This window comes from Bubalus bubalis, chromosome 23 (assembly GCF_019923935.1).
Source record: "Bubalus bubalis isolate 160015118507 breed Murrah chromosome 23, NDDB_SH_1, whole genome shotgun sequence".
Taxonomy (NCBI): domain Eukaryota; kingdom Metazoa; phylum Chordata; class Mammalia; order Artiodactyla; family Bovidae; genus Bubalus; species Bubalus bubalis.
The window spans coordinates 42,385,203-42,410,727 of record NC_059179.1 but is presented as its reverse complement, the minus strand read 5'-3'; the positions used below and the strand labels follow the sequence as shown (position 1 = coordinate 42,410,727).

At 53.6% G+C, this 25,525-nt stretch overlaps 1 protein-coding gene across 50 annotated transcripts in view; it reads right to left on the bottom strand.

Annotated features, from left to right (window-relative positions):
* DMBT1 (deleted in malignant brain tumors 1) overlaps positions 1-25,525 on the bottom strand; it is a 104,349-nt gene that overhangs the window by 47,770 nt on the left and 31,054 nt on the right. For 36 of the 50 annotated variants that reach the window (XM_045164153.1, XM_045164158.1, XM_045164164.1 and 33 more), the window contains 19 exons: positions 24,582-24,905; positions 23,777-23,806; positions 23,178-23,204; positions 21,786-22,109; positions 20,975-21,004; positions 19,386-19,415; positions 15,701-16,024; positions 12,096-12,125; positions 10,511-10,540; positions 9,631-9,954; positions 8,826-8,855; positions 8,227-8,253; positions 6,835-7,158; positions 6,032-6,061; positions 5,433-5,459; positions 4,040-4,363; positions 3,230-3,259; positions 1,642-1,671; positions 763-1,086 (listed from right to left, as the gene is read on the bottom strand). In XM_045164153.1, the coding sequence (XP_045020088.1) occupies positions 763-1,086; positions 1,642-1,671; positions 3,230-3,259; positions 4,040-4,363; positions 5,433-5,459; positions 6,032-6,061; positions 6,835-7,158; positions 8,227-8,253; positions 8,826-8,855; positions 9,631-9,954; positions 10,511-10,540; positions 12,096-12,125; positions 15,701-16,024; positions 19,386-19,415; positions 20,975-21,004; positions 21,786-22,109; positions 23,178-23,204; positions 23,777-23,806; positions 24,582-24,905 (2,619 nt within the window). Of the gene's footprint in view, positions 1-762; positions 1,087-1,641; positions 1,672-3,229; positions 3,260-4,039; positions 4,364-5,432; positions 5,460-6,031; positions 6,062-6,834; positions 7,159-8,226; positions 8,254-8,825; positions 8,856-9,630; positions 9,955-10,510; positions 10,541-12,095; positions 12,126-12,905; positions 13,230-14,292; positions 14,320-15,700; positions 16,025-17,103; positions 17,131-17,707; positions 17,738-19,385; positions 19,416-20,974; positions 21,005-21,785; positions 22,110-23,177; positions 23,205-23,776; positions 23,807-24,581; positions 24,906-25,525 lie in introns of all 50 variants that reach the window. The other 14 variants (XM_045164157.1, XM_045164154.1, XM_045164156.1 and 11 more) reach the window with 14 other exon arrangements.

Sequence of the window (25,525 nt, the reverse complement as noted above, 5' to 3'; positions counted from 1 at the left end):
CAGGTCAGACACATAGTACAGAAGGGGCTCCACGGGGCAAAGGGAGTGATGCTAAGATCTAGAGCAGGTGAGGGGTCAGTGCGTGCACCTGCTCTCTCATGGCTGGGGGGTGGGCTCTGCCATCCTCAACCCTCCAAAGAGGCTCCTTCTGAGAAGTTCCAACAGACCAGCATCTCTTATTTCCAATGTCAAGGTAATTGACTCTATGTCTTGATGACACAGTGGATGCAGAGTCAATTGCCGGGCTCACAGCTTTTATGGATCCACTGAGGCAGTGAGACAGGGCTCCAGGTCTAGGTCAAGTCCCATGTGTGATCTGTCAGGCTTGACCTTAGGGAATTTCAAGGCGGTGACTGGCAGGTCACACAGGGGCCACTGCCCTGCTCACAGCAGTCCTGGTGCCAGACTGTGCTTCCTAGTTCCTTGGAGGGGCCACAGTCCAGGACTCAGGAGGCAGAACTGGGGCCACTGGCAGCCCCGGCCCATGATCTCTGCTCAGAGACCTCCTGGCAGACCTGCACTCTTTTGCCTCTGGTTTGCACTGGGGCATGGAGCGAAATGTCACTTTCCATTTGGTTTCTTTTGTTTTTGTAATTCTCAATCTACATACCCAGGGGCCAGACAAAAGCTAATATATTAAATAAGCAAAGCACTGGGAGGATTTCAAGGGAAAGGGAAATGTAGAGAGTGTTTCGCGAGGGGATCAGAATGTGAGCAAGAAACCACCTCCAGAGAAGTGCACCCAGCTTATTTGAGACCCACCTGAGCAGATGACGCTGGCATCCTCGCTGTGTCCACAGTTGTGTGTGTTCCAGGGGCTGTGGGAGCAGCTCCACAGGTAGGTCTCATGCCCTGAGCACCCCACCTCATCCAGGACAATGGGCCCTGAGCCCTGACCAAACCGGGCACCTCCTGGGGCCGAAATGGCCGAGCCACAGCCCAGCTGCCTGCAGACCACGTTGGCATCATTGGTGTCCCAGCTGTCGTCACACACGGTGCCCCAGGAGCCTCGGTACAGGACCTCCACCCGGCCCTGACACCTGTCACCTCCGTTCACCAGCCTCAGGGCCAAACCCGATTCGGTTCCTGGACGGAGACAGGAAAAGTCAGCCTCCTGTTTCTCCTGAAGGAAAAGGCACTAGGACTGAGATTCAAAATTCTTCCAGGGAAAGGCTGCCGAGGTCTAGGCAGTGAGTCCATAAGGACTTGACTGAGCGTGGTCCTCACTCTTTATCTCTGATGGCTGTGTGATAGAAACCTCGACTGCACTGTGGACTAGCTCTGCAGGTTCCTTGATGGCATCCCCAAACTCAGCAATTCAGGCACTGAATCCTGTCTCAGCATGCAGGTGGGAAGCCCACAGCTTACATCCCAGACCTCCGGGATATAATGACCTTCTGCAGCTGGAGACCACTTACACTAGCTACCCATTCCCACCAGGGTGCCAGGTTCGGCCGTTCACCCCTATGTGGGAACCCACTCCATCAGCCCAAGGGTATTCTGAAGACTTTTCCACTCAGTACGTATTCAGGTACTTTTACACACAAAGTGTAGCTTGAACCTTTTTTTTTTTTAAGCTTGAATCCTGGGGGTGACGGTGGGGGAGGGGACATCCTGGAGTCAAAAGGCAGCAGGACTCACCTGGCACAACCGTGGTCTGGGTCTCGGTAGCTGGGGGAGAGAGAACGCAGGTCAGACACAGTGCACAGAAGGGTCTTCACGTGGGCTAAGGGGGGGATGCTAAGTTCAGAGCAGCTGAGGGGTCAGTCCATGCACGTGCTCCGCCATGGATGGGTGGGGGGCCCTCTGCCATCCTCAACCCTCCAAAGAGGCTCCTCCTGAGAAGTCCCAACAGACCAGCATCTCTTATTTCCAATATCAAGGTAATTGACTCTATGTCTTGATGACACAGTGGACCCGAAGCCAATCGTCAGCCTCACAGCTTTTATAGGTCCACTGAGGCAGAGACAGGGCTCCAGCTCCAGGTCAAGTCCCGTGTGTGATCTGTCAGGCTCGGCCTTAGGGGATGACTAGGCGGTGCCTGGCAGGTCACACAGGGGCCACTGCCCTGCTCACAGCAGACCTGGTGCCCTGACCGTGCTTCCCAGTTCCTTGGAGGAGCCACGGTCCAGGACTCAGGAGGCAGAACCTGAGTCTGCCAGGCTCTCCAGGACTTGTCAGCTGAAGGTCTAGAACAAAGAGGCTCTTTCTTCCTGTTGGGATGTAGACTTGGAGCTGACCCCTGCCCCCATGACAGGAAGGAAAGTTAGAGTGAAGCCCAAACACATAAAATCGGAGGTCTGAAAAGTGGTTAAGACAGATAGTCCTGGAACCTCTGGATCCAGCTGTACCTGAAGACAGAACTATGACTAAATGTCTTAGACATGAAAGTTACTAGGTCCTAGTCCAGCTTGAGCGTCAGTTGAAATCTTACCACATGGAAACTGAAACAGCCTGACTAATACATTCTCTAACGGGTAGGAGAAGGTTATCCACAGTTCTGATGAGTAGACGGAATCCCTGACATAGAATGAGGTGGCGAACACAGAGCTTTAAGCCAAGATTTAGACACTGAACCCTGAGAGTTCGGCAGCATCCAAGTGACGCCTACCATAACTAGTTGTCGGATACCACCATTCTGGAGGGGAAACAGCAGGATTACAATGAAGCTCAGTAGAATCAAGGTAGGTCTCGTTCCTATGACCAGGAACAGGACAGTGGGATCTGAGGGACTCCACGGTCTGGGGAGAAGAAGCCTTTTCTGAGAGTTTGCTGTGAGCCCAGATCATGTCATCAAAGGCACACACTCATCTAACGAGGTGGCACAGCACATAGAGCCGTCAGCATGCCCTGCTGACTGGGTACTTCTTGGTGATAGCATCACCGAGACTCCACCTGGGGTGGAGGACAGGAAAAAGCTCTGTCCTCTCCATACACAGAACTCTCGGTCCTGAGAATACGTTCAAGCAGAAATGACCCCAGGACAGACCACCCTGTCACCCAAGCTCTGGGAGACACTGTGTAGCCACGAAGTCCTGAAATCTTGAGCCAGTCCAGAGGATGCCTGTCTTATGGCTCATCTGGAACCATTTACGTGCTCTAGAGTGACCAGGGCAGGTACTGAGAGGTGGAAAACCTCCTCAGTTGCCTCCTGGGGCTGCTGGCTGGGGGCCATGGGGCTGACTGCTGGGGAGAGGACATCCCGGGGTCAAGAGGCAGCAGGACTCACCTGGCACAACCGTGGGCTGGGTCTGGGCAGCTGGGAAAGAGAGAAAGAGGGCAGGTCAGACACATAGTACAGAAGGGGCTCCACAGGCGTAATGGGGGTGATACTAAGATGCAGACCAGGTGAGGGGTCAGTGCGTGCACCTGCTCTGCCATGGAGGGCGGGGCCTCTGCCATCCTCAACCCTCCAAAGATGCTCTGCTGAGAGGTCCCGGCAGACTAGCAATCCTTATTTCCAAAGTCAAGGTGATTGACTCTGTGTCTTGATGACACAGGGGATCCAGAGTCAGTTGCCGGGCTCACAGCTTTTATGGATCCACTGAGGAGTGAGACAGGGTCCCAGCTCCAGGTCAAGTCCCGTGTGTGATCTCTCAGGCTCGACCTTAGGGGATGACGAGGCGGTGCCTGGCAGGTCACACAGGGGCCACTGCCCTGCTCACAGCAGTTCTGGTGTCTAGACCGTGCTTCCCGGTTCCTTGGAGGGGCCATGGTCCAGGGCTCAGGGGGCAGAACCGGGGCCACTGGCAGCCCCAGCCCATGCCCTCTGCTCCGAGAACTCCTGGCAGACATGCGCTCTTTGCTTCTGGTTTGCACTGGGGCATGGAGCGAAATGTCACTTTCCGTTTGGTTTCTTTCGTTTTTGTAATTCTCAATCTACATGCCCAGGGGTCAGACAAAAGCTAATATACTGAATAAGCAAAGCACTAAGAGGATTTCAAGGGAAAGGGAAATGTAGAGAGTGCTTTGCAAGGGGATCAGAATGTAAGCAGAAAACCACCTCCAGAGAAGGGCACCCAGCTTATTTGAGACCCACCTGAGCAGATGACGCTGGCATCCTCGCTGTGTCCACAGTTGTGTGTGTTCCAGGGGCTGTGGGAGCAGCTCCACAGGTAGGTCTCATAGCCTGAGCACCCCACGTCGTCCAGGACAATGGGCCCTGAGCCCTGACCGAACCGGGCACCTCCTGGGGCCGAAATGGCCGAGCCACAGCCCAGCTGCCTGCAGACCACGTTGGCATCATTGGTGTCCCAGCTGTCGTCACACACGGTGCCCCAGGAGCCTCGGTACAGGACCTCCACCCGGCCCTGACACCTGTGTTCTCCATTCACCAGCCTCAGGGCCAAACCCGATTCGGTTCCTGGACGGAGACAGGAAAAGTCAGCCTCCTGTTTCTCCTGAAGGAAAAGGCACTAGGACTGAGATTCAGAATTCTTCCAGGGAAAGGCTGCCGAGGTCTAGGCAGTGAGTCCATAAGGACTTGACTGAACAGGTCTTTATCTCTGATGGCTGTGTGATAGAAACCTTGACTGCACTGTGGACTAGCTCTGCATGTTCCTTAATGGCATTCCCAAATTCGGCAATTCAGACACTGAATCCTGTCTCAGGATGCAGGTGGGAAGAGGGGAAGCCCACAGCCTGTGTGGGCAACCTATATCCCAGACCTCTGGCATAGAATGAGCCTCTGCAAAGGAGACCACTGACACAGCTTCCCAATCCCACCAAGGTGCCAAGATCGGCCATTCACCCCTAATGGGATCCACTCCATCAGCCCAGGGTTATTCTGAAGACTTTCCCACTCAGTACGTATTCAGGTACTTTCACACACAAAGTGTCGCTTGAAGCTTTTTTTTTTAAGCTTGAATCCTGAAATAACCTTGGAATTGTTGAATATCATTGGAGGACTTGGAGATGACTGGGGAGAAGGCACCTATTACCAGCAGGCTGTTCACAATCCCTCCAGGACTTTCTGCTCAACATCGAGAACAAAAGGCTCTTTCCTCCTGTGGCAGGAGACTTGTGGCTGACAGTTGCCCCCTGGCAGGAAGCCACCTGACAGTGAAGCTCATAAACAAAACCAAGCAGAGGACAGAAAAGTGCATGGGACAAAGAGTATTGGAACTTCTGGATCCTGCTGTACCTGAAGGTTGTCTTATGGCTCAATATCCTCGATATGTAGGCCGTGGCACCAGCCCAAATTAAGAGAGTGTGAGCGGCCATCCTAATACTTGCAAACAAAAGCATTCTGAGTAACATATGGCACAACTCGTAGGTAAAGCTTATCCATAACTCTGGCAAGTGAAGGCAACCGTCCAGATTAGATGAGGTAGTAACCTCAGAACCTGGACCCAAGAGGCAAGAACTGCACCCGTGTCTGTGGACTGTGATGTTGCATGCTGGTAGTTGAGCAGGATCTGAATGACGCTCACCATAGTCAGTTGTTGGATACCACCAATCTGGAGGGGAAACAGAGCAGGATTACAAAGAAGGTCCGTAGAATTCTGGTCTAGTTCCTGTGACTGGGATCAGGATAATGGGTTCTGAGGGGCTCCACAGTCTGGGGAGAAGAAGCTTTTTCTGAGAGTTTGCTGTGAGCCCAGATCATGTCATCAAAGGTACATACTCATCTGAGGTGGCACAGCCCACAGAGCCATCAGCATGTCCTGCTGACTGGGTAGTTCTTGGTAATATAAACACCTAGACTTGGCCTTGGGTGGAGGCTAGGAGAAAGCTCTGTCCTCTCCATACACAAAACTCTTGGTCCAGAGAATGGATTCAAGCAGAAATGACCCCAGGACACACCATCCTGTCACCCAAAGCTCTGGGGAGTCTGAAATCACTGAGCCAGTTCAGAGCATCAGATGCCTGAATTATGGCTCATCTGGAACCGTCTATGTGCTCTAGAGTGACCAGAGCAGGTACTGAGAGGTGGAAAACCTCCACAGTCCCCTCCTGGGGCTGCCGGTTGGGGGCCCTGAGGGTTACTGGCGGGAGGGGACATCCAGAGTCAAGAGGCAGCAGGACTCACCTGGCACAACCGTGGAATGGGTCTGGGCAGCTGGGGGAGAGAGAAGGCAGGTCAGACACAGTGCACAGAACGGGCTCCATGGGGCAAAGGGGTGATGCTAAGATGCAGACCAGGTGAGGGGTCAGTGCATGCACCTGCTCTGCCATGGAGGGCGGGGCCTCTGCCATCCTCAACCCTCCAAAGATGCTCCTCCTGAGAGGTCCCAGCAGACCAGCATCTCTTATTTCCAAAGTCAAGGTGATTGACTCTGTGTCTTGATGACACAGTGGACCCGGAGCCAATCGTCAGGCCCACAATTTTATGGATCCACTGAGACACTGAGATGGGGCGCCAGCTGCAGGTCAAGTCCCATGTGTGATCTGTCAGGCTCGACCTTAGGGGATGACGAGGCGGTGCCTGGCAGGTCACACAGGGGCCACTGCCCTGCTCACAGCAGTTCTGGTGTCTAGACTGTGCTTCCCAGTTCCTTGGAGGGGCCACGGTCCAGGACTCAGAAGGCAGAACCGGGGCCAGCAGCAGCCCCAGCCCATGCCCTCTGCTCCGAGAACTCCTGGCAGACATGCGCTCTTTGCCTCTGGTTTGCACTGGGGCATGGAGCGAAATGTCACTTTCCGTTTGGTTTCTTTCGTTTTTGTAATTCTCAATCTACATGCCCAGGGGTCAGACAAAAGCTATATACCAAATAAGCAAGCACTAAGAGGATTTCAAGGGAAAGGGAAATGTAGAGAGTGCTTCGCGAGGGGATCAGAATGTGAGCAAGAAACCACCTCCAGAGAAGCGCACCCAGCATATTTGAGACCCACCTGAGCAGATGACGCTGGCATCCTCGCTGTGTCCGCAGTTGTGTGTGTTCCAGGGGCTGTGGGAGCAGCTCCACAGGTAGGTCTCATGCCCTGAGCAGCCCACGTCGTCCAGGACAATGGGCCCTGAGCCCTGACCGAACCGGGCACCTCCTGGGGCCGAAATGGCCGAGCCACAGCCCAGCTGCCTGCAGACCACGTTGGCATCATTGGTGTCCCAGCTGTCGTCACACACGGTGCCCCAGGAGCCTCGGTACAGGACCTCCACCCGGCCCTGACACCTGTGTTCTCCATTCACCAGCCTCAGGGCCAAACCCGATTCGGTTCCTGGACGGAGACAGGAAAAGTCAGCCTCCTGTTTCTCCTGAAGGAAAAGGCACTAGGACTGAGATTCAGAATTCTTCCAGGGAAAGGCTGCCGAGGTCTAGGCAGTGAGTCCATAAGGACTTGACTGAACAGGTCTTTATCTCTGATGGCTGTGTGATAGAAACCTTGACTGCACTGTGGACTAGCTCTGCATGTTCCTTAATGGCATTCCCAAATTCGGCAATTCAGACACTGAATCCTGTCTCAGGATGCAGGTGGGAAGAGGGGAAGCCCACAGCCTGTGTGGGCAACCTATATCCCAGACCTCTGGCATAGAATGAGCCTCTGCAAAGGAGACCACTGACACAGCTTCCCAATCCCACCAAGGTGCCAAGATCGGCCATTCACCCCTAATGGGATCCACTCCATCAGCCCAGGGTTATTCTGAAGACTTTCCCACTCAGTACGTATTCAGGTACTTTCACACACAAAGTGTCGCTTGAAGCTTTTTTTTTAAGCTTGAATCCTGAAATAACCTTGGAATTGTTGAATATCATTGGAGGACTTGGAGATGACTGGGGAGAAGGCACCTATTACCAGCAGGCTGTTCACAATCCCTCCAGGACTTTCTGCTCAACATCGAGAACAAAAGGCTCTTTCCTCCTGTGGCAGGAGACTTGTGGCTGACAGTTGCCCCCTGGCAGGAAGCCACCTGACAGTGAAGCTCATAAACAAAACCAAGCAGAGGACAGAAAAGTGCATGGGACAAAGAGTATTGGAACTTCTGGATCCTGCTGTACCTGAAGGTTGTCTTATGGCTCAATATCCTCGATATGTAGGCCGTGGCACCAGCCCAAATTAAGAGAGTGTGAGCGGCCATCCTAATACTTGCAAACAAAAGCATTCTGAGTAACATATGGCACAACTCGTAGGTAAAGCTTATCCATAACTCTGGCAAGTGAAGGCAACCGTCCAGATTAGATGAGGTAGTAACCTCAGAACCTGGACCCAAGAGGCAAGAACTGCACCCGTGTCTGTGGACTGTGATGTTGCATGCTGGTAGTTGAGCAGGATCTGAATGACGCTCACCATAGTCAGTTGTTGGATACCACCAATCTGGAGGGGAAACAGAGCAGGATTACAAAGAAGGTCCGTAGAATTCTGGTCTAGTTCCTGTGACTGGGATCAGGATAATGGGTTCTGAGGGGCTCCACAGTCTGGGGAGAAGAAGCTTTTTCTGAGAGTTTGCTGTGAGCCCAGATCATGTCATCAAAGGTACATACTCATCTGAGGTGGCACAGCCCACAGAGCCATCAGCATGTCCTGCTGACTGGGTAGTTCTTGGTAATATAAACACCTAGACTTGGCCTTGGGTGGAGGCTAGGAGAAAGCTCTGTCCTCTCCATACACAAAACTCTTGGTCCAGAGAATGGATTCAAGCAGAAATGACCCCAGGACACACCATCCTGTCACCCAAAGCTCTGGGGAGTCTGAAATCACTGAGCCAGTTCAGAGCATCAGATGCCTGAATTATGGCTCATCTGGAACCGTCTATGTGCTCTAGAGTGACCAGAGCAGGTACTGAGAGGTGGAAAACCTCCACAGTCCCCTCCTGGGGCTGCCGGTTGGGGGCCCTGAGGGTTACTGGCGGGAGGGGACATCCAGAGTCAAGAGGCAGCAGGACTCACCTGGCACAACCGTGGAATGGGTCTGGGCAGCTGGGGGAGAGAGAAGGCAGGTCAGACACAGTGCACAGAACGGGCTCCATGGGGCAAAGGGGTGATGCTAAGATGCAGACCAGGTGAGGGGTCAGTGCATGCACCTGCTCTGCCATGGAGGGCGGGGCCTCTGCCATCCTCAACCCTCCAAAGATGCTCCTCCTGAGAGGTCCCAGCAGACCAGCATCTCTTATTTCCAAAGTCAAGGTGATTGACTCTGTGTCTTGATGACACAGTGGACCCGGAGCCAATCGTCAGGCCCACAATTTTATGGATCCACTGAGACACTGAGATGGGGCGCCAGCTGCAGGTCAAGTCCCATGTGTGATCTGTCAGGCTCGACCTTAGGGGATGACGAGGCGGTGCCTGGCAGGTCACACAGGGGCCACTGCCCTGCTCACAGCAGTTCTGGTGTCTAGACTGTGCTTCCCAGTTCCTTGGAGGGGCCACGGTCCAGGACTCAGAAGGCAGAACCGGGGCCAGCAGCAGCCCCAGCCCATGCCCTCTGCTCCGAGAACTCCTGGCAGACATGCGCTCTTTGCCTCTGGTTTGCACTGGGGCATGGAGCGAAATGTCACTTTCCGTTTGGTTTCTTTCGTTTTTGTAATTCTCAATCTACATGCCCAGGGGTCAGACAAAAGCTAATATACCAAATAAGCAAAGCACTAAGAGGATTTCAAGGGAAAGGGAAATGTAGAGAGTGCTTCGCGAGGGGATCAGAATGTGAGCAAGAAACCACCTCCAGAGAAGCGCACCCAGCATATTTGAGACCCACCTGAGCAGATGACGCTGGCATCCTCGCTGTGTCCGCAGTTGTGTGTGTTCCAGGGGCTGTGGGAGCAGCTCCACAGGTAGGTCTCATGCCCTGAGCAGCCCACGTCGTCCAGGACAATGGGCCCTGAGCCCTGACCGAACCGGGCACCTCCTGGGGCCGAAATGGCCGAGCCACAGCCCAGCTGCCTGCAGACCACGTTGGCATCATTGGTGTCCCAGCTGTCGTCACACACGGTGCCCCAGGAGCCTCGGTACAGGACCTCCACCCGGCCCTGACACCTGTGTTCTCCATTCACCAGCCTCAGGGCCAAACCCGATTCGGTTCCTGGACGGAGACAGGAAAAGTCAGCCTCCTGTTTCTCCTGAAGGAAAAGGCACTAGGACTGAGATTCAGAATTCTTCCAGGGAAAGGCTGCCGAAGTCTAGGCAGTGAGTCCATAAGGACTTGACTGAGCGTGGTCCTCACTCTTTATCTCCGATGGCTATGTGATAGAAACCTCGACTGCACTGTGGACTAGCTCTGCAGGTTCCTTGATGGCATCCCCAAACTCAGCAATTCAGGCACTGAATCCTGTCTCAGGATGCTGGTGGGAAGCCCACAGCTTACATCCCAGACCTCCGGGATATAATGACCTTCTGCAGCTGGAGACCACTTACACTAGCTACCCATTCCCACCAGGGTGCCAGGTTCGGCCGTTCACCCCTATGTGGGAACCCACTCCATCAGCCCAAGGGTATTCTGAAGACTTTTCCACTCAGTACGTATTCAGGTACTTTTACACACAAAGTGTAGCTTGAACCTTTTTTTTTTTTTAAGCTTGAATCCTGGGGGTGACGGTGGGGGAGGGGACATCCTGGAGTCAAAAGGCAGCAGGACTCACCTGGCACAACCGTGGTCTGGGTCTCGGTAGCTGGGGGAGAGAGAACGCAGGTCAGACACAGTGCACAGAAGGGTCTTCACGTGGGCTAAGGGGGGGATGCTAAGTTCAGAGCAGCTGAGGGGTCAGTCCATGCACGTGCTCCGCCATGGATGGGTGGGGGGCCCTCTGCCATCCTCAACCCTCCAAAGAGGCTCCTCCTGAGAAGTCCCAACAGACCAGCATCTCTTATTTCCAATATCAAGGTAATTGACTCTATGTCTTGATGACACAGTGGACCCGAAGCCAATCGTCAGCCTCACAGCTTTTATAGGTCCACTGAGGCAGAGACAGGGCTCCAGCTCCAGGTCAAGTCCCGTGTGTGATCTGTCAGGCTCGGCCTTAGGGGATGACTAGGCGGTGCCTGGCAGGTCACACAGGGGCCACTGCCCTGCTCACAGCAGACCTGGTGCCCTGACCGTGCTTCCCAGTTCCTTGAGGAGCCACGGTCCAGGACTCAGGAGGCAGAACCTGAGTCTGCCAGGCTCTCCAGGACTTGTCAGCTGAAGGTCTAGAACAAAGAGGCTCTTTCTTCCTGTTGGGATGTAGACTTGGAGCTGACCCCTGCCCCCATGACAGGAAGGAAAGTTAGAGTGAAGCCCAAACACATAAAAATCGGAGGTCTGAAAGTGGTTAGACAGATAGTCCTGGAACCTCTGGATCCAGCTGTACCTGAAGACAGAACTATGACTAAATGTCTTAGACATGAAAGTTACTAGGTCCTAGTCCAGCTTGAGCGTCAGTTGAAATCTTACCACATGGAAACTGAAACAGCCTGACTAATACATTCTCTAACGGGTAGGAGAAGGTTATCCACAGTTCTGATGAGTAGACGGAATCCCTGACATAGAATGAGGTGGCGAACACAGAGCTTTAAGCCAGATTTAGACACTGAACCCTGAGAGTTCGGCAGCATCCAAGTGACGCCTACCATAACTAGTTGTCGGATACCACCATTCTGGAGGGGAAACAGCAGGATTACAATGAAGCTCAGTAGAATCAAGGTAGGTCTCGTTCCTATGACCAGGAACAGGACAGTGGGATCTGAGGGACTCCACGGTCTGGGGAGAAGAAGCCTTTTCTGAGAGTTTGCTGTGAGCCCAGATCATGTCATCAAAGGCACACACTCATCTAACGAGGTGGCACAGCACATAGAGCCGTCAGCATGCCCTGCTGACTGGGTACTTCTTGGTGATAGCATCACCGAGACTCCACCTGGGGTGGAGGACAGGAAAAAGCTCTGTCCTCTCCATACACAGAACTCTCGGTCCTGAGAATACGTTCAAGCAGAAATGACCCCAGGACAGACCACCCTGTCACCCAAGCTCTGGGAGACACTGTGTAGCCACGAAGTCCTGAAATCTTGAGCCAGTCCAGAGGATGCCTGTCTTATGGCTCATCTGGAACCATTTACGTGCTCTAGAGTGACCAGGGCAGGTACTGAGAGGTAGAAAACCTCCTCAGTTGCCTCCTGGGGCTGCTGGCTGGGGGCCATGGGGCTGACTGCTGGGGAGAGGACATCCTGGGGTCAAGAGGCAGCAGGACTCACCTGGCACAACCGTGGGCTGGGTCTGGGCAGCTGGGAAAGAGAGAAAGAGGGCAGGTCAGACACATAGTACAGAAGGGGCTCCACAGGCGTAATGGGGGTGATACTAAGATGCAGACCAGGTGAGGGGTCAGTGCGTGCACCTGCTCTGCCATGGAGGGCGGGGCCTCTGCCATCCTCAACCCTCCAAAGATGCTCTGCTGAGAGGTCCCGGCAGACTAGCAATCCTTATTTCCAAAGTCAAGGTGATTGACTCTGTGTCTTGATGACACAGGGGATCCAGAGTCAGTTGCCGGGCTCACAGCTTTTATGGATCCACTGAGGAGTGAGACAGGGTCCCAGCTCCAGTTCAAGTCCCGTGTGTGATCTCTCAGGCTCGACCTTAGGGGATGACGAGGCGGTGCCTGGCAGGTCACACAGGGGCCACTGCCCTGCTCACAGCAGTTCTGGTGTCTAGACCGTGCTTCCCGGTTCCTTGCAGGGGCCATGGTCCAGGGCTCAGGGGGCAGAACCGGGGCCACTGGCAGCCCCAGCCCATGATCTCTGCTCAGAGAACTCCTGGCAGACATGCGCTCTTTGCTTCTGGTTTGCACTGGGGCATGGAGCGAAATGTCACTTTCCGTTTGGTTTCTTTCGTTTTTGTAATTCTCAATCTACATGCCCAGGGGTCAGACAAAAGCTAATATACTGAATAAGCAAAGCACTAAGAGGATTTCAAGGGAAAGGGAAATGTAGAGAGTGCTTTGCAAGGGGATCAGAATGTAAGCAAAAAACCACCTCCAGAGAAGGGCACCCAGCTTATTTGAGACCCACCTGAGCAGATGACGCTGGCATCCTCGCTGTGTCCACAGTTGTGTGTGTTCCAGGGGCTGTGGGAGCAGCTCCACAGGTAGGTCTCATAGCCTGAGCACCCCACGTCGTCCAGGACAATGGGCCCTGAGCCCTGACCGAACCGGGCACCTCCTGGGGCCGAAATGGCCGAGCCACAGCCCAGCTGCCTGCAGACCACGTTGGCATCATTGGTGTCCCAGCTGTCGTCACACACGGTGCCCCAGGAGCCTCGGTACAGGACCTCCACGCGGCCCTGACACCTGTCACCTCCGTTCACCAGCCTCAGGGCCAAACCCGATTCGGTTCCTGGACGGAGACAGGAAAAGTCAGCCTCCTGTTCTCCTGAAGGAAAGGCACTAGGACTGAGATTCAGAATTCTTCCAGGGAAAGGCTGCGAGGTCTAGGCAGTGAGTCCATAAGGACTTGACTGAACAGGTCTTTATCTCTGATGGCTGTGTGATAGAAACCTTGACTGCACTGTGGACTAGCTCTGCATGTTCCTTAATGGCATTCCCAAATTCGGCAATTCAGACACTGAATCCTGTCTCAGGATGCAGGTGGGAAGAGGGGAAGCCCACAGCCTGTGTGGGCAACCTATATCCCAGACCTCTGGCATAGAATGAGCCTCTGCAAAGGAGACCACTGACACAGCTTCCCAATCCCACCAAGGTGCCAAGATCGGCCATTCACCCCTAATGGGATCCACTCCATCAGCCCAAGGTTATTCTGAAGACTTTCCCACTCAGTACGTATTCAGGTACTTTCACACACAAAGTGTCGCTTGAAGCTTTTTTTTTAAGCTTGAATCCTGAAATAACCTTGGAATTGTTGAATATCATTGGAGGACTTGGAGATGACTGGGGAGAAGGCACCTATTACCAGCAGGCTGTTCACAATCCCTCCAGGACTTTCTGCTCAACATCGAGAACAAAAGGCTCTTTCCTCCTGTGGCAGGAGACTTGTGGCTGACAGTTGCCCCCTGGCAGGAAGCCACTGACAGTGAAGCTCATAACAAAACCAAGCAGAGGACAGAAAAGTGCACGGGACAAAGAGTATTGGAACTTCTGGATCCTGCTGTACCTGAAGGTTGCCTTATGGCTCAATATCCTCGATATGTAGGCCGTGGCACCAGCCCAAATTAAGAGAGTGTGAGCGGCCATCCTAATACTTGCAAACAAAAGCATTCTGAGTAACATATGGCACAACTCGTAGGTAAAGCTTATCCATAACTCTGGCAAGTGAAGGCAACCGTCCAGATTAGATGAGGTAGTAACCTCAGAACCTGGACCCAAGAGGCAAGAACTGCACCCGTGTCTGTGGACTGTGATGTTGCATGCTGGTAGTTGAGCAGGATCTGAATGACGCTCACCATAGTCAGTTGTTGGATACCACCAATCTGGAGGGGAAACAGAGCAGGATTACAAAGAAGGTCCGTAGAATTCTGGTCTAGTTCCTGTGACTGGGATCAGGATAATGGGTTCTGAGGGGCTCCACAGTCTGGGGAGAAGAAGCTTTTTCTGAGAGTTTGCTGTGAGCCCAGATCATGTCATCAAAGGTACATACTCATCTGAGGTGGCACAGCCCACAGAGCCATCAGCATGTCCTGCTGACTGGGTAGTTCTTGGTAATATAAACACCTAGACTTGGCCTTGGGTGGAGGCTAGGAGAAAGCTCTGTCCTCTCCATACACAAAACTCTTGGTCCAGAGAATGGATTCAAGCAGAAATGACCCCAGGACACACCATCCTGTCACCCAAAGCTCTGGGGAGTCTGAAATCACTGAGCCAGTTCAGAGCATCAGATGCCTGAATTATGGCTCATCTGGAACCGTCTATGTGCTCTAGAGTGACCAGAGCAGGTACTGAGAGGTGGAAAACCTCCACAGTCCCCTCCTGGGGCTGCCGGTTGGGGGCCCTGAGGGTTACTGGCGGGAGGGGACATCCAGAGTCAAGAGGCAGCAGGACTCACCTGGCACAAACCGTGGAATGGGTCTGGGCAGCTGGGGGAGAGAGAAGGCAGGTCAGACACAGTGCACAGAACGGGCTCCATGGGGCAAAGGGGTGATGCTAAGATGCAGACCAGGTGAGGGGTCAGTGCATGCACCTGCTCTGCCATGGAGGGCGGGGCCTCTGCCATCCTCAACCCTCCAAAGATGCTCCTCCTGAGAGGTCCCAGCAGACCAGCATCTCTTATTTCCAAAGTCAAGGTGATTGACTCTGTGTCTTGATGACACAGTGGACCCGGAGCCAATCGTCAGGCCCACAGTTTTATAGATCCACTGAGACACTGAGATGGGGCGCCAGCTGCAGGTCAAGTCCCATGTGTGATCTGTCAGGCTCCACCTTAGAGGATGGCAAGGTGGTGCCTGGCAGGTCACACAGGGGCCACTGCCCTGCTCACAGCAGACCTGGTGCCCAGACCGTGCTTCCCAGTTGCTTGGAGGAGCCACGGTCCAGGACTCAGAAGGCAGAACCGGGGCAACCAGCAGCCCCAGCCCATGCCCCCTGCTCAGAGACCTCCTGGCAGACCTGTGCTCTTCTGCCCCTGGTTTGCACTGGGGCATGGAGCAAAAGGCTTAATGTCACTTTTGGTGTGTGTTTCTGTTCTAATTCTCCATCTACATGCCCAGGGGCCTGATAAAAGCTAATATACTAAAAAAGCAAAGCACTAAGGGGATTTCAAGGGAAATGGAAATGTAGAGAGTGTTTCTCAAGGGGATCAGAACGTCAGCAAGAAACCACCTCCAGAGAAGCGCACCCAGCTTATTTGAGACCCACCTGAGCAGATGACGCTGGCATCCTCGCTGTGTCCGCAGTTGTGTGTGTTCCAGGGGCTGTGGGAGCAGCTCCACAGGTAGGTCTCATAGCCTGAGCAGCCCACGTCATCCAGGACAATGGGCCCTGAGCCCTGACCGAACCGGGCACCTCCTGGGGCCGAAATGGCCGAGCCACAGCCCAGCTGCCTGCAGACCACGTTGGCATCATTGGTGTCCCAGCTGTCGTCACACACGGTGCCCCAGGAGCCTCGGTACAGGACCTCCACCCGGCCCTGACACCTGTCACCTCCGTTCACCAGCCTCAGGGCCAAACCCGATTCGGTTCCTGGAAGGAGACAGGAAAAGTCACCCTCTTGTTTCTCCTGAAGGAAAAGGCACTAGGACTGAGATTCAGAATTCTTCCAGGGAAAGGCTGCCGAGGTCTAGGCAGTGAGTCCATAAGGACTTGACTGAGCTTGCTCCTCACTCTTTATCTCTGATGGCTGTGTGATAGAAACCTCGACTGCACTGTGGACTAGCTCTGCAGGTTCCTTGATGGCATCCCCAAATTCAGCAATTCAGGCACTGAATCCTGTCTCAGCATGCAGGTCTGAGGAGGGAAGCCCACAGCCTGTGTAGGCAACCTACATCCGAGACCTCTGGGATAGAATGAGCCTCTGCAAAGGAGACCACTGACACAGCTTCCCAATTCCCACCAAGGTGCCAGATCGGCCATTCACCCCTACGTGGGAACCCACTCCATCAGCCCAAGGGTATTCTTAAGACTTCCCACTCACAATATTCAGGTACTTTCACACACAAAGTGTCGCTTGAAGCTTTTTTTTTTAAGCTTGAATCCTGAAATAACCTTGGAATTGTTGAATATCATTGGAGGACTTGGAGATGACTGGGGAGAAGGCACCTATTACCAGCACGCTGTTCACAATCCCTCCAGGACTTTCTGCTCAACATCGAGAACAAAAGGACTCTTTCCTCCTGTGGCAGGAGACTTGTGGCTGACAGTTGCCCCCTGGCAGGAAGCCACCTGACAGTGAAGCTCATAAACAAAACCAAGCAGAGGACAGAAAAGTGCATGGGACAAAGAGTATTGGAACTTCTGGATCCTGCTGTACCTGAAGGTTGCCTTATGGCTCAATATCCTCGATATGTAGGCCAAGGCACGAGCCCTAATTAAGAGAGTGTGAGCGGCCATCCTAATACTTGCAAACAAAGCATTCTGAGTAAACATATGGCACAACTCGTAGGTAAAGCTTATCCATAACTCTGGAAAGTGAAGGCAATCCGTCCAGATCTAGATGAGGTAGTAACCCTTAGAACCTGGAACCCAAGGCCCCAAAAACTGCATCCATGTCTGTGACTGGAGTGTGGCACTGTGGTAATTTAGCAGGTATCTTAATGTAGTACCATAGGCAGTTGTCGGATACCACCAATCTGTAAGGGAACAAAGCAGGATTACGAAGAAGGTCGGTAGAATCAAGGTAGGTCTCATTCCTATGACCAGGACATGACAGTGGGATCTGAGCGGCTCCACCGTACGGGAAGAAGAAGCCCTTTTCTGAGAGTTTTTGTGAGCCAGATCACGTCATCAAAGGTACACACTCATCTAAGGAGGTGGCACAGCCCATAGAGCCATCATCATGCCCTGCTGACTGGGTACTTCTTGGTAATAGCATCGCCTAGACTCCTGGGGTGGAGGACAGGAAAAAGCTCTGTCCTCTCCATACACATAACTCTTGGTCCAGGAATACGTTCAAGCAGAAATGACCCCAGGACAGAGCACCCTGTCATCCAAGCTCTGGGAGATACTGTGTCGCCACGAAGTCCTAAAATCTTGAGCCAGTCCAGAGGATGCCTGTCTTATGGCTCATCTGGAAGTGTCTTTGTGGTCCTGGGAAGGTATTGAGAGGTGGAAAACATCCTCAGTTCCCTCCTGGGGCTACTGGTTGGGGACCATGGGGCTGACTGCTGGGGAGAGGACATCCTGGGGTCAAGAGGCAGCAGGACTCACCTGGCACAACCGTGGACTGGGTCTGGGCAGCTGAGGGAGAAGAGGGCAGGTCAGACACATAGTACAGAAGGGGCTCCACGGGGCAAAGGGTGACTAAGATGCAGATCTAGAGCAGGTGAGGGGTCAGTGCGTGCACCTGCTCTCTCATGGCTGGGGGGTGGCTCTGCCATCCTCAACCCTCCAAAGAGGCTCCTTCTGAGAAGTTCCAACAGACCAGCATCTCTTATTTCCAATGTCAAGGTGATTGACTCTGTGTCTTGATGACAGTGGACCCGGAGCCATCGTCAGGCCCACAATTTTATGGATCCACTGAGACACTGAGATGGGGCGCCAGCTGCAGGTCAAGTCCCATGTGTGATCTGTCAGGCTCGACCTTAGGGGATGACGAGGCGGTGCCTGGCAGGTCACACAGGGGCCACTGCCCTGCTCACAGCAGTTCTGGTGTCTAGACTGTGCTTCCCAGTTCCTTGGAGGGGCCACGGTCCAGGACTCAGAAGGCAGAACCGGGGCCAGCAGCCAGCCAGCCCATGCCCCTGCTCGAGAACTCCTGGCAGACATGCGCTCTTTGCCTCTGGTTTGCACTGGGGCATGGAGCGAAATGTCACTTTCCGTTTGGTTTCTTTCGTTTTTGTAATTCTCAATCTACATGCCCAGGGGTCCAGACAAAAGCTAATATACCAAATAAGCAAAGCACTAAGAGGATTTCAAGGGAAGGGAAATGTAGAGAGTGCTTCGCGAGGGGATCAGAATGTGAGCAAGAAACCACCTCCAGAGAAGCGCACCCAGCATATTTGAGACCCACCTGAGCAGATGACGCTGGCATCCTCGCTGTGTCCAGCAGTTGTGTGTGTTCCAGGGGCTGTGGGAGCAGCTCCACAGGTAGGTCTCATGCCCTGAGCAGCCCACGTCAGTCCAGGACAATGGGCCCTGAGCCCTGACCGAACCGGGCACCTCCTGGGGCCGAAATGGCCGAGCCACAGCCCAGCTGCCTGCAGACCACGTTGGCATCATTGGTGTCCCAGCTGTCGTCACACACGGTGCCCCAGGAGCCTCGGTACAGGACCTCCACCCGGCCCTGACACCTGTCACCTCGTTCACCAGCCTCAGGGCCAAACCCGATTCGGTTCCTGGAAGGAGACAGGAAAAGCCTCCTGTTTCTCCTGAAGGAAAAGGCACTAGGACTGAGATTCAGAATTCTTCCAGGGAAAGGCTGCCGAAGTCTAGGCAGTGAGTCCATAAGGACTTGACTGAGCGTGGTCCTCACTCTTTATCTCCGATGGCTATGTGATAGAAACCTCGACTGCACTGTGGACTAGCTCTGCAGGTTCCTTGATGGCATCCCCAAACTCAGCAATTCAGGCACTGAATCCTGTCTCAGGATGCTGGTGGGAAGCCCACAGCTTACATCCCAGACCTCCGGGATATAATGACCTTCTGCAGCTGGAGACCACTTACACTAGCTACCCATTCCCACCAGGGTGCCAGGTTCGGCCGTTCACCCCTATGTGGGAACCCACTCCATCAGCCCAAGGGTATTCTGAAGACTTTTCCACTCAGTACGTATTCAGGTACTTTTACACACAAAGTGTAGCTTGAACCTTTTTTTTTTTTTAAGCTTGAATCCTGGGGGTGACGGTGGGGAGGGGACATCCTGGAGTCAAAAGGCAGCAGGACTCACCTGGCACAACCGTGGTCTGGGTCTCGGTAGCTGGGGGAGAGAGAACGCAGGTCAGACACAGTGCACAGAAGGGTCTTCACGTGGGCTAAGGGGGGGATGCTAAGTTCAGAGCAGCTGAGGGGTCAGTCCATGCACGTGCTCCGCCATGGATGGGTGGGGGGCCCTCTGCCATCCTCAACCCTCCAAAGAGGCTCCTCCTGAGAAGTCCCAACAGACCAGCATCTCTTATTTCCAATATCAAGGTAATTGACTCTATGTCTTGATGACACAGTGGACCCGAAGCCAATCGTCAGCCTCACAGCTTTTATAGGTCCACTGAGGCAGAGACAGGGCTCCAGCTCCAGGTCAAGTCCCGTGTGTGATCTGTCAGGCTCGGCCTTAGGGGATGACTAGGCGGTGCCTGGCAGGTCACACAGGGGCCACTGCCCTGCTCACAGCAGACCTGGTGCCCTGACCGTGCTTCCCAGTTCCTTGGAGGAGCCACGGTCCAGGACTCAGGAGGCAGAACCTGAGTCTGCCAGGCTCTCCAGGACTTGTCAGCTGAAGGTCTAGAACAAAGAGGCTCTTTCTTCCTGTTGGGATGTAGACTTGGAGCTGACCCCTGCCCCCATGACAGGAAGGAAAGTTAGAGTGAAGCCCAAACACATAAAAATCGGAGGTCTGAAAAGTGGTTAAGACAGATAGTCCTGGAACCTCTGGATCCAGCTGTACCTGAAGACAGAACTATGACTAAATGTCTTAGACATGAAAGTTACTAGGTCCTAGTCCAGCTTGAGCGTCAGTTGAAATCTTACCACATGGAAACTGAAACAGCCTGACTAATACATTCTCTAACGGGTAGGAGAAGGTTATCCACAGTTCTGATGAGTAGACGGAATCCCTGACATAGAATGAGGTGGCGAACACAGAGCTTTAAGCCAAGATTTAGACACTGAACCCTGAGAGTTCGGCAGCATCCAAGTGACGCCTACCATAACTAGTTGTCGGATACCACCATTCTGGAGGGGAAACAGCAGGATTACAATGAAGCTCAGTAGAATCAAGGTAGGTCTCGTTCCTATGACCAGGAACAGGACAGTGGGATCTGAGGGACTCCACGGTCTGGGGAGAAGAAGCCTTTTCTGAGAGTTTGCTGTGAGCCCAGATCATGTCATCAAAGGCACACACTCATCTAACGAGGTGGCACAGCACATAGAGCCGTCAGCATGCCCTGCTGACTGGGTACTTCTTGGTGATAGCATCACCGAGACTCCACCTGGGGTGGAGGACAGGAAAAAGCTCTGTCCTCTCCATACACAGAACTCTCGGTCCTGAGAATACGTTCAAGCAGAAATGACCCCAGGACAGACCACCCTGTCACCCAAGCTCTGGGAGACACTGTGTAGCCACGAAGTCCTGAAATCTTGAGCCAGTCCAGAGGATGCCTGTCTTATGGCTCATCTGGAACCATTTACGTGCTCTAGAGTGACCAGGGCAGGTACTGAGAGGTAGAAAACCTCCTCAGTTGCCTCCTGGGGCTGCTGGCTGGGGGCCATGGGGCTGACTGCTGGGGAGAGGACATCCTGGGGTCAAGAGGCAGCAGGACTCACCTGGCACAACCGTGGGCTGGGTCTGGGCAGCTGGGAAAGAGAGAAAGAGGGCAGGTCAGACACATAGTACAGAAGGGGCTCCACAGGCGTAATGGGGGTGATACTAAGATGCAGACCAGGTGAGGGGTCAGTGCGTGCACCTGCTCTGCCATGGAGGGCGGGGCCTCTGCCATCCTCAACCCTCCAAAGATGCTCTGCTGAGAGGTCCCGGCAGACTAGCAATCCTTATTTCCAAAGTCAAGGTGATTGACTCTGTGTCTTGATGACACAGGGGATCCAGAGTCAGTTGCCGGGCTCACAGCTTTTATGGATCCACTGAGGAGTGAGACAGGGTCCCAGCTCCAGTTCAAGTCCCGTGTGTGATCTCTCAGGCTCGACCTTAGGGGATGACGAGGCGGTGCCTGGCAGGTCACACAGGGGCCACTGCCCTGCTCACAGCAGTTCTGGTGTCTAGACCGTGCTTCCCGGTTCCTTGCAGGGGCCATGGTCCAGGGCTCAGGGGGCAGAAACCGGGGCCACTGGCAGCCCCAGCCCATGATCTCTGCTCAGAGAACTCCTGGCAGACATGCGCTCTTTGCTTCTGGTTTGCACTGGGGCATGGAGCGAAATGTCACTTTCCGTTTGGTTTCTTTCGTTTTTGTAATTCTCAATCTACATGCCCAGGGGTCAGACAAAAGCTAATATACTGAATAAGCAAAGCACTAAGAGGATTTCAAGGGAAAGGGAAATGTAGAGAGTGCTTCGCGAGGGGATCAGAATGTGAGCAAGAAACCACCTCCAGAGAAGCGCACCCAGCATATTTGAGACCCACCTGAGCAGATGACGCTGGCATCCTCGCTGTGTCCGCAGTTGTGTGTGTTCCAGGGGCTGTGGGAGCAGCTCCACAGGTAGGTCTCATGCCCTGAGCAGCCCACGTCGTCCAGGACAATGGGCCCTGAGCCCTGACCGAACCGGGCACCTCCTGGGGCCGAAATGGCCGAGCCACAGCCCAGCTGCCTGCAGACCACGTTGGCATCATTGGTGTCCCAGCTGTCGTCACACACGGTGCCCCAGGAGCCTCGGTACAGGACCTCCACCCGGCCCTGACACCTGTGTTCTCCATTCACCAGCCTCAGGGCCAAACCCGATTCGGTTCCTGGACGGAGACAGGAAAAGTCAGCCTCCTGTTTCTCCTGAAGGAAAAGGCACTAGGACTGAGATTCAGAATTCTTCCAGGGAAAGGCTGCCGAGGTCTAGGCAGTGAGTCCATAAGGACTTGACTGAACAGGTCTTTATCTCTGATGGCTGTGTGATAGAAACCTTGACTGCACTGTGGACTAGCTCTGCATGTTCCTTAATGGCATTCCCAAATTCGGCAATTCAGACACTGAATCCTGTCTCAGGATGCAGGTGGGAAGAGGGGAAGCCCACAGCCTGTGTGGGCAACCTATATCCCAGACCTCTGGCATAGAATGAGCCTCTGCAAAGGAGACCACTGACACAGCTTCCCAATCCCACCAAGGTGCCAAGATCGGCCATTCACCCCTAATGGGATCCACTCCATCAGCCCAGGGTTATTCTGAAGACTTTCCCACTCAGTACGTATTCAGGTACTTTCACACACAAAGTGTCGCTTGAAGCTTTTTTTTTTAAGCTTGAATCCTGAAATAACCTTGGAATTGTTGAATATCATTGGAGGACTTGGAGATGACTGGGAGAAGGCACCTATTACCAGCAGGCTGTTCACAATCCCTCCAGGACTTTCTGCTCAACATCGAGAACAAAAGGCTCTTTCCTCCTGTGGCAGGAGACTTGTGGCTGACAGTTGCCCCCTGGCAGGAAGCCACCTGACAGTGAAGCTCATAAACAAAACCAAGCAGAGGACAGAAAAGTGCATGGGACAAAGAGTATTGGAACTTCTGGATCCTGCTGTACCTGAAGGTTGTCTTATGGCTCAATATCCTCGATATGTAGGCCGTGGCACCAGCCCAAATTAAGAGAGTGTGAGCGGCCATCCTAATACTTGCAAACAAAAGCATTCTGAGTAACATATGGCACAACTCGTAGGTAAAGCTTATCCATAACTCTGGCAAGTGAAGGCAACCGTCCAGATTAGATGAGGTAGTAACCTCAGAACCTGGACCCAAGAGGCAAGAACTGCACCCGTGTCTGTGGACTGTGATGTTGCATGCTGGTAGTTGAGCAGGATCTGAATGACGCTCACCATAGTCAGTTGTTGGATACCACCAATCTGGAGGGGAAACAGAGCAGGATTACAAAGAAGGTCCGTAGAATTCTGGTCTAGTTCCTGTGACTGGGATCAGGATAATGGGTTCTGAGGGGCTCCACAGTCTGGGGAGAAGAAGCTTTTTCTGAGAGTTTGCTGTGAGCCCAGATCATGTCATCAAAGGTACATACTCATCTGAGGTGGCACAGCCCACAGAGCCATCAGCATGTCCTGCTGACTGGGTAGTTCTTGGTAATATAAACACCTAGACTTGGCCTTGGGTGGAGGCTAGGAGAAAGCTCTGTCCTCTCCATACACAAAACTCTTGGTCCAGAGAATGGATTCAAGCAGAAATGACCCCAGGACACACCATCCTGTCACCCAAAGCTCTGGGGAGTCTGAAATCACTGAGCCAGTTCAGAGCATCAGATGCCTGAATTATGGCTCATCTGGAACCGTCTATGTGCTCTAGAGTGACCAGAGCAGGTACTGAGAGGTGGAAAACCTCCACAGTCCCCTCCTGGGGCTGCCGGTTGGGGGCCCTGAGGGTTACTGGCGGGAGGGGACATCCAGAGTCAAGAGGCAGCAGGACTCACCTGGCACAACCGTGGAATGGGTCTGGGCAGCTGGGGGAGAGAGAAGGCAGGTCAGACACAGTGCACAGAACGGGCTCCATGGGGCAAAGGGGTGATGCTAAGATGCAGACCAGGTGAGGGGTCAGTGCATGCACCTGCTCTGCCATGGAGGGCGGGGCCTCTGCCATCCTCAACCCTCCAAAGATGCTCCTCCTGAGAGGTCCCAGCAGACCAGCATCTCTTATTTCCAAAGTCAAGGTGATTGACTCTGTGTCTTGATGACACAGTGGACCCGGAGCCAATCGTCAGGCCCACAATTTTATGGATCCACTGAGACACTGAGATGGGGCGCCAGCTGCAGGTCAAGTCCCATGTGTGATCTGTCAGGCTCGACCTTAGGGGATGACGAGGCGGTGCCTGGCAGGTCACACAGGGGCCACTGCCCTGCTCACAGCAGTTCTGGTGTCTAGACTGTGCTTCCCAGTTCCTTGGAGGGGCCACGGTCCAGGACTCAGAAGGCAGAACCGGGGCCAGCAGCAGCCCCAGCCCATGCCCTCTGCTCCGAGAACTCCTGGCAGACATGCGCTCTTTGCCTCTGGTTTGCACTGGGGCATGGAGCGAAATGTCACTTTCCGTTTGGTTTCTTTCGTTTTTGTAATTCTCAATCTACATGCCCAGGGGTCAGACAAAAGCTAATATACCAAATAAGCAAAGCACTAAGAGGATTTCAAGGGAAAGGGAAATGTAGAGAGTGCTTCGCGAGGGGATCAGAATGTGAGCAAGAAACCACCTCCAGAGAAGCGCACCCAGCATATTTGAGACCCACCTGAGCAGATGACGCTGGCATCCTCGCTGTGTCCGCAGTTGTGTGTGTTCCAGGGGCTGTGGGAGCAGCTCCACAGGTAGGTCTCATGCCCTGAGCAGCCCACGTCGTCCAGGACAATGGGCCCTGAGCCCTGACCGAACCGGGCACCTCCTGGGGCCGAAATGGCCGAGCCACAGCCCAGCTGCCTGCAGACCACGTTGGCATCATTGGTGTCCCAGCTGTCGTCACACACGGTGCCCCAGGAGCCTCGGTACAGGACCTCCACCCGGCCCTGACACCTGTGTTCTCCATTCACCAGCCTCAGGGCCAAACCCGATTCGGTTCCTGGACGGAGACAGGAAAAGTCAGCCTCCTGTTTCTCCTGAAGGAAAAGGCACTAGGACTGAGATTCAGAATTCTTCCAGGGAAAGGCTGCCGAGGTCTAGGCAGTGAGTCCATAAGGACTTGACTGAACAGGTCTTTATCTCTGATGGCTGTGTGATAGAAACCTTGACTGCACTGTGGACTAGCTCTGCATGTTCCTTAATGGCATTCCCAAATTCGGCAATTCAGACACTGAATCCTGTCTCAGGATGCAGGTGGGAAGAGGGGAAGCCCACAGCCTGTGTGGGCAACCTATATCCCAGACCTCTGGCATAGAATGAGCCTCTGCAAAGGAGACCACTGACACAGCTTCCCAATCCCACCAAGGTGCCAAGATCGGCCATTCACCCCTAATGGGATCCACTCCATCAGCCCAGGGTTATTCTGAAGACTTTCCCACTCAGTACGTATTCAGGTACTTTCACACACAAAGTGTCGCTTGAAGCTTTTTTTTTAAGCTTGAATCCTGAAATAACCTTGGAATTGTTGAATATCATTGGAGGACTTGGAGATGACTGGGGAGAAGGCACCTATTACCAGCAGGCTGTTCACAATCCCTCCAGGACTTTCTGCTCAACATC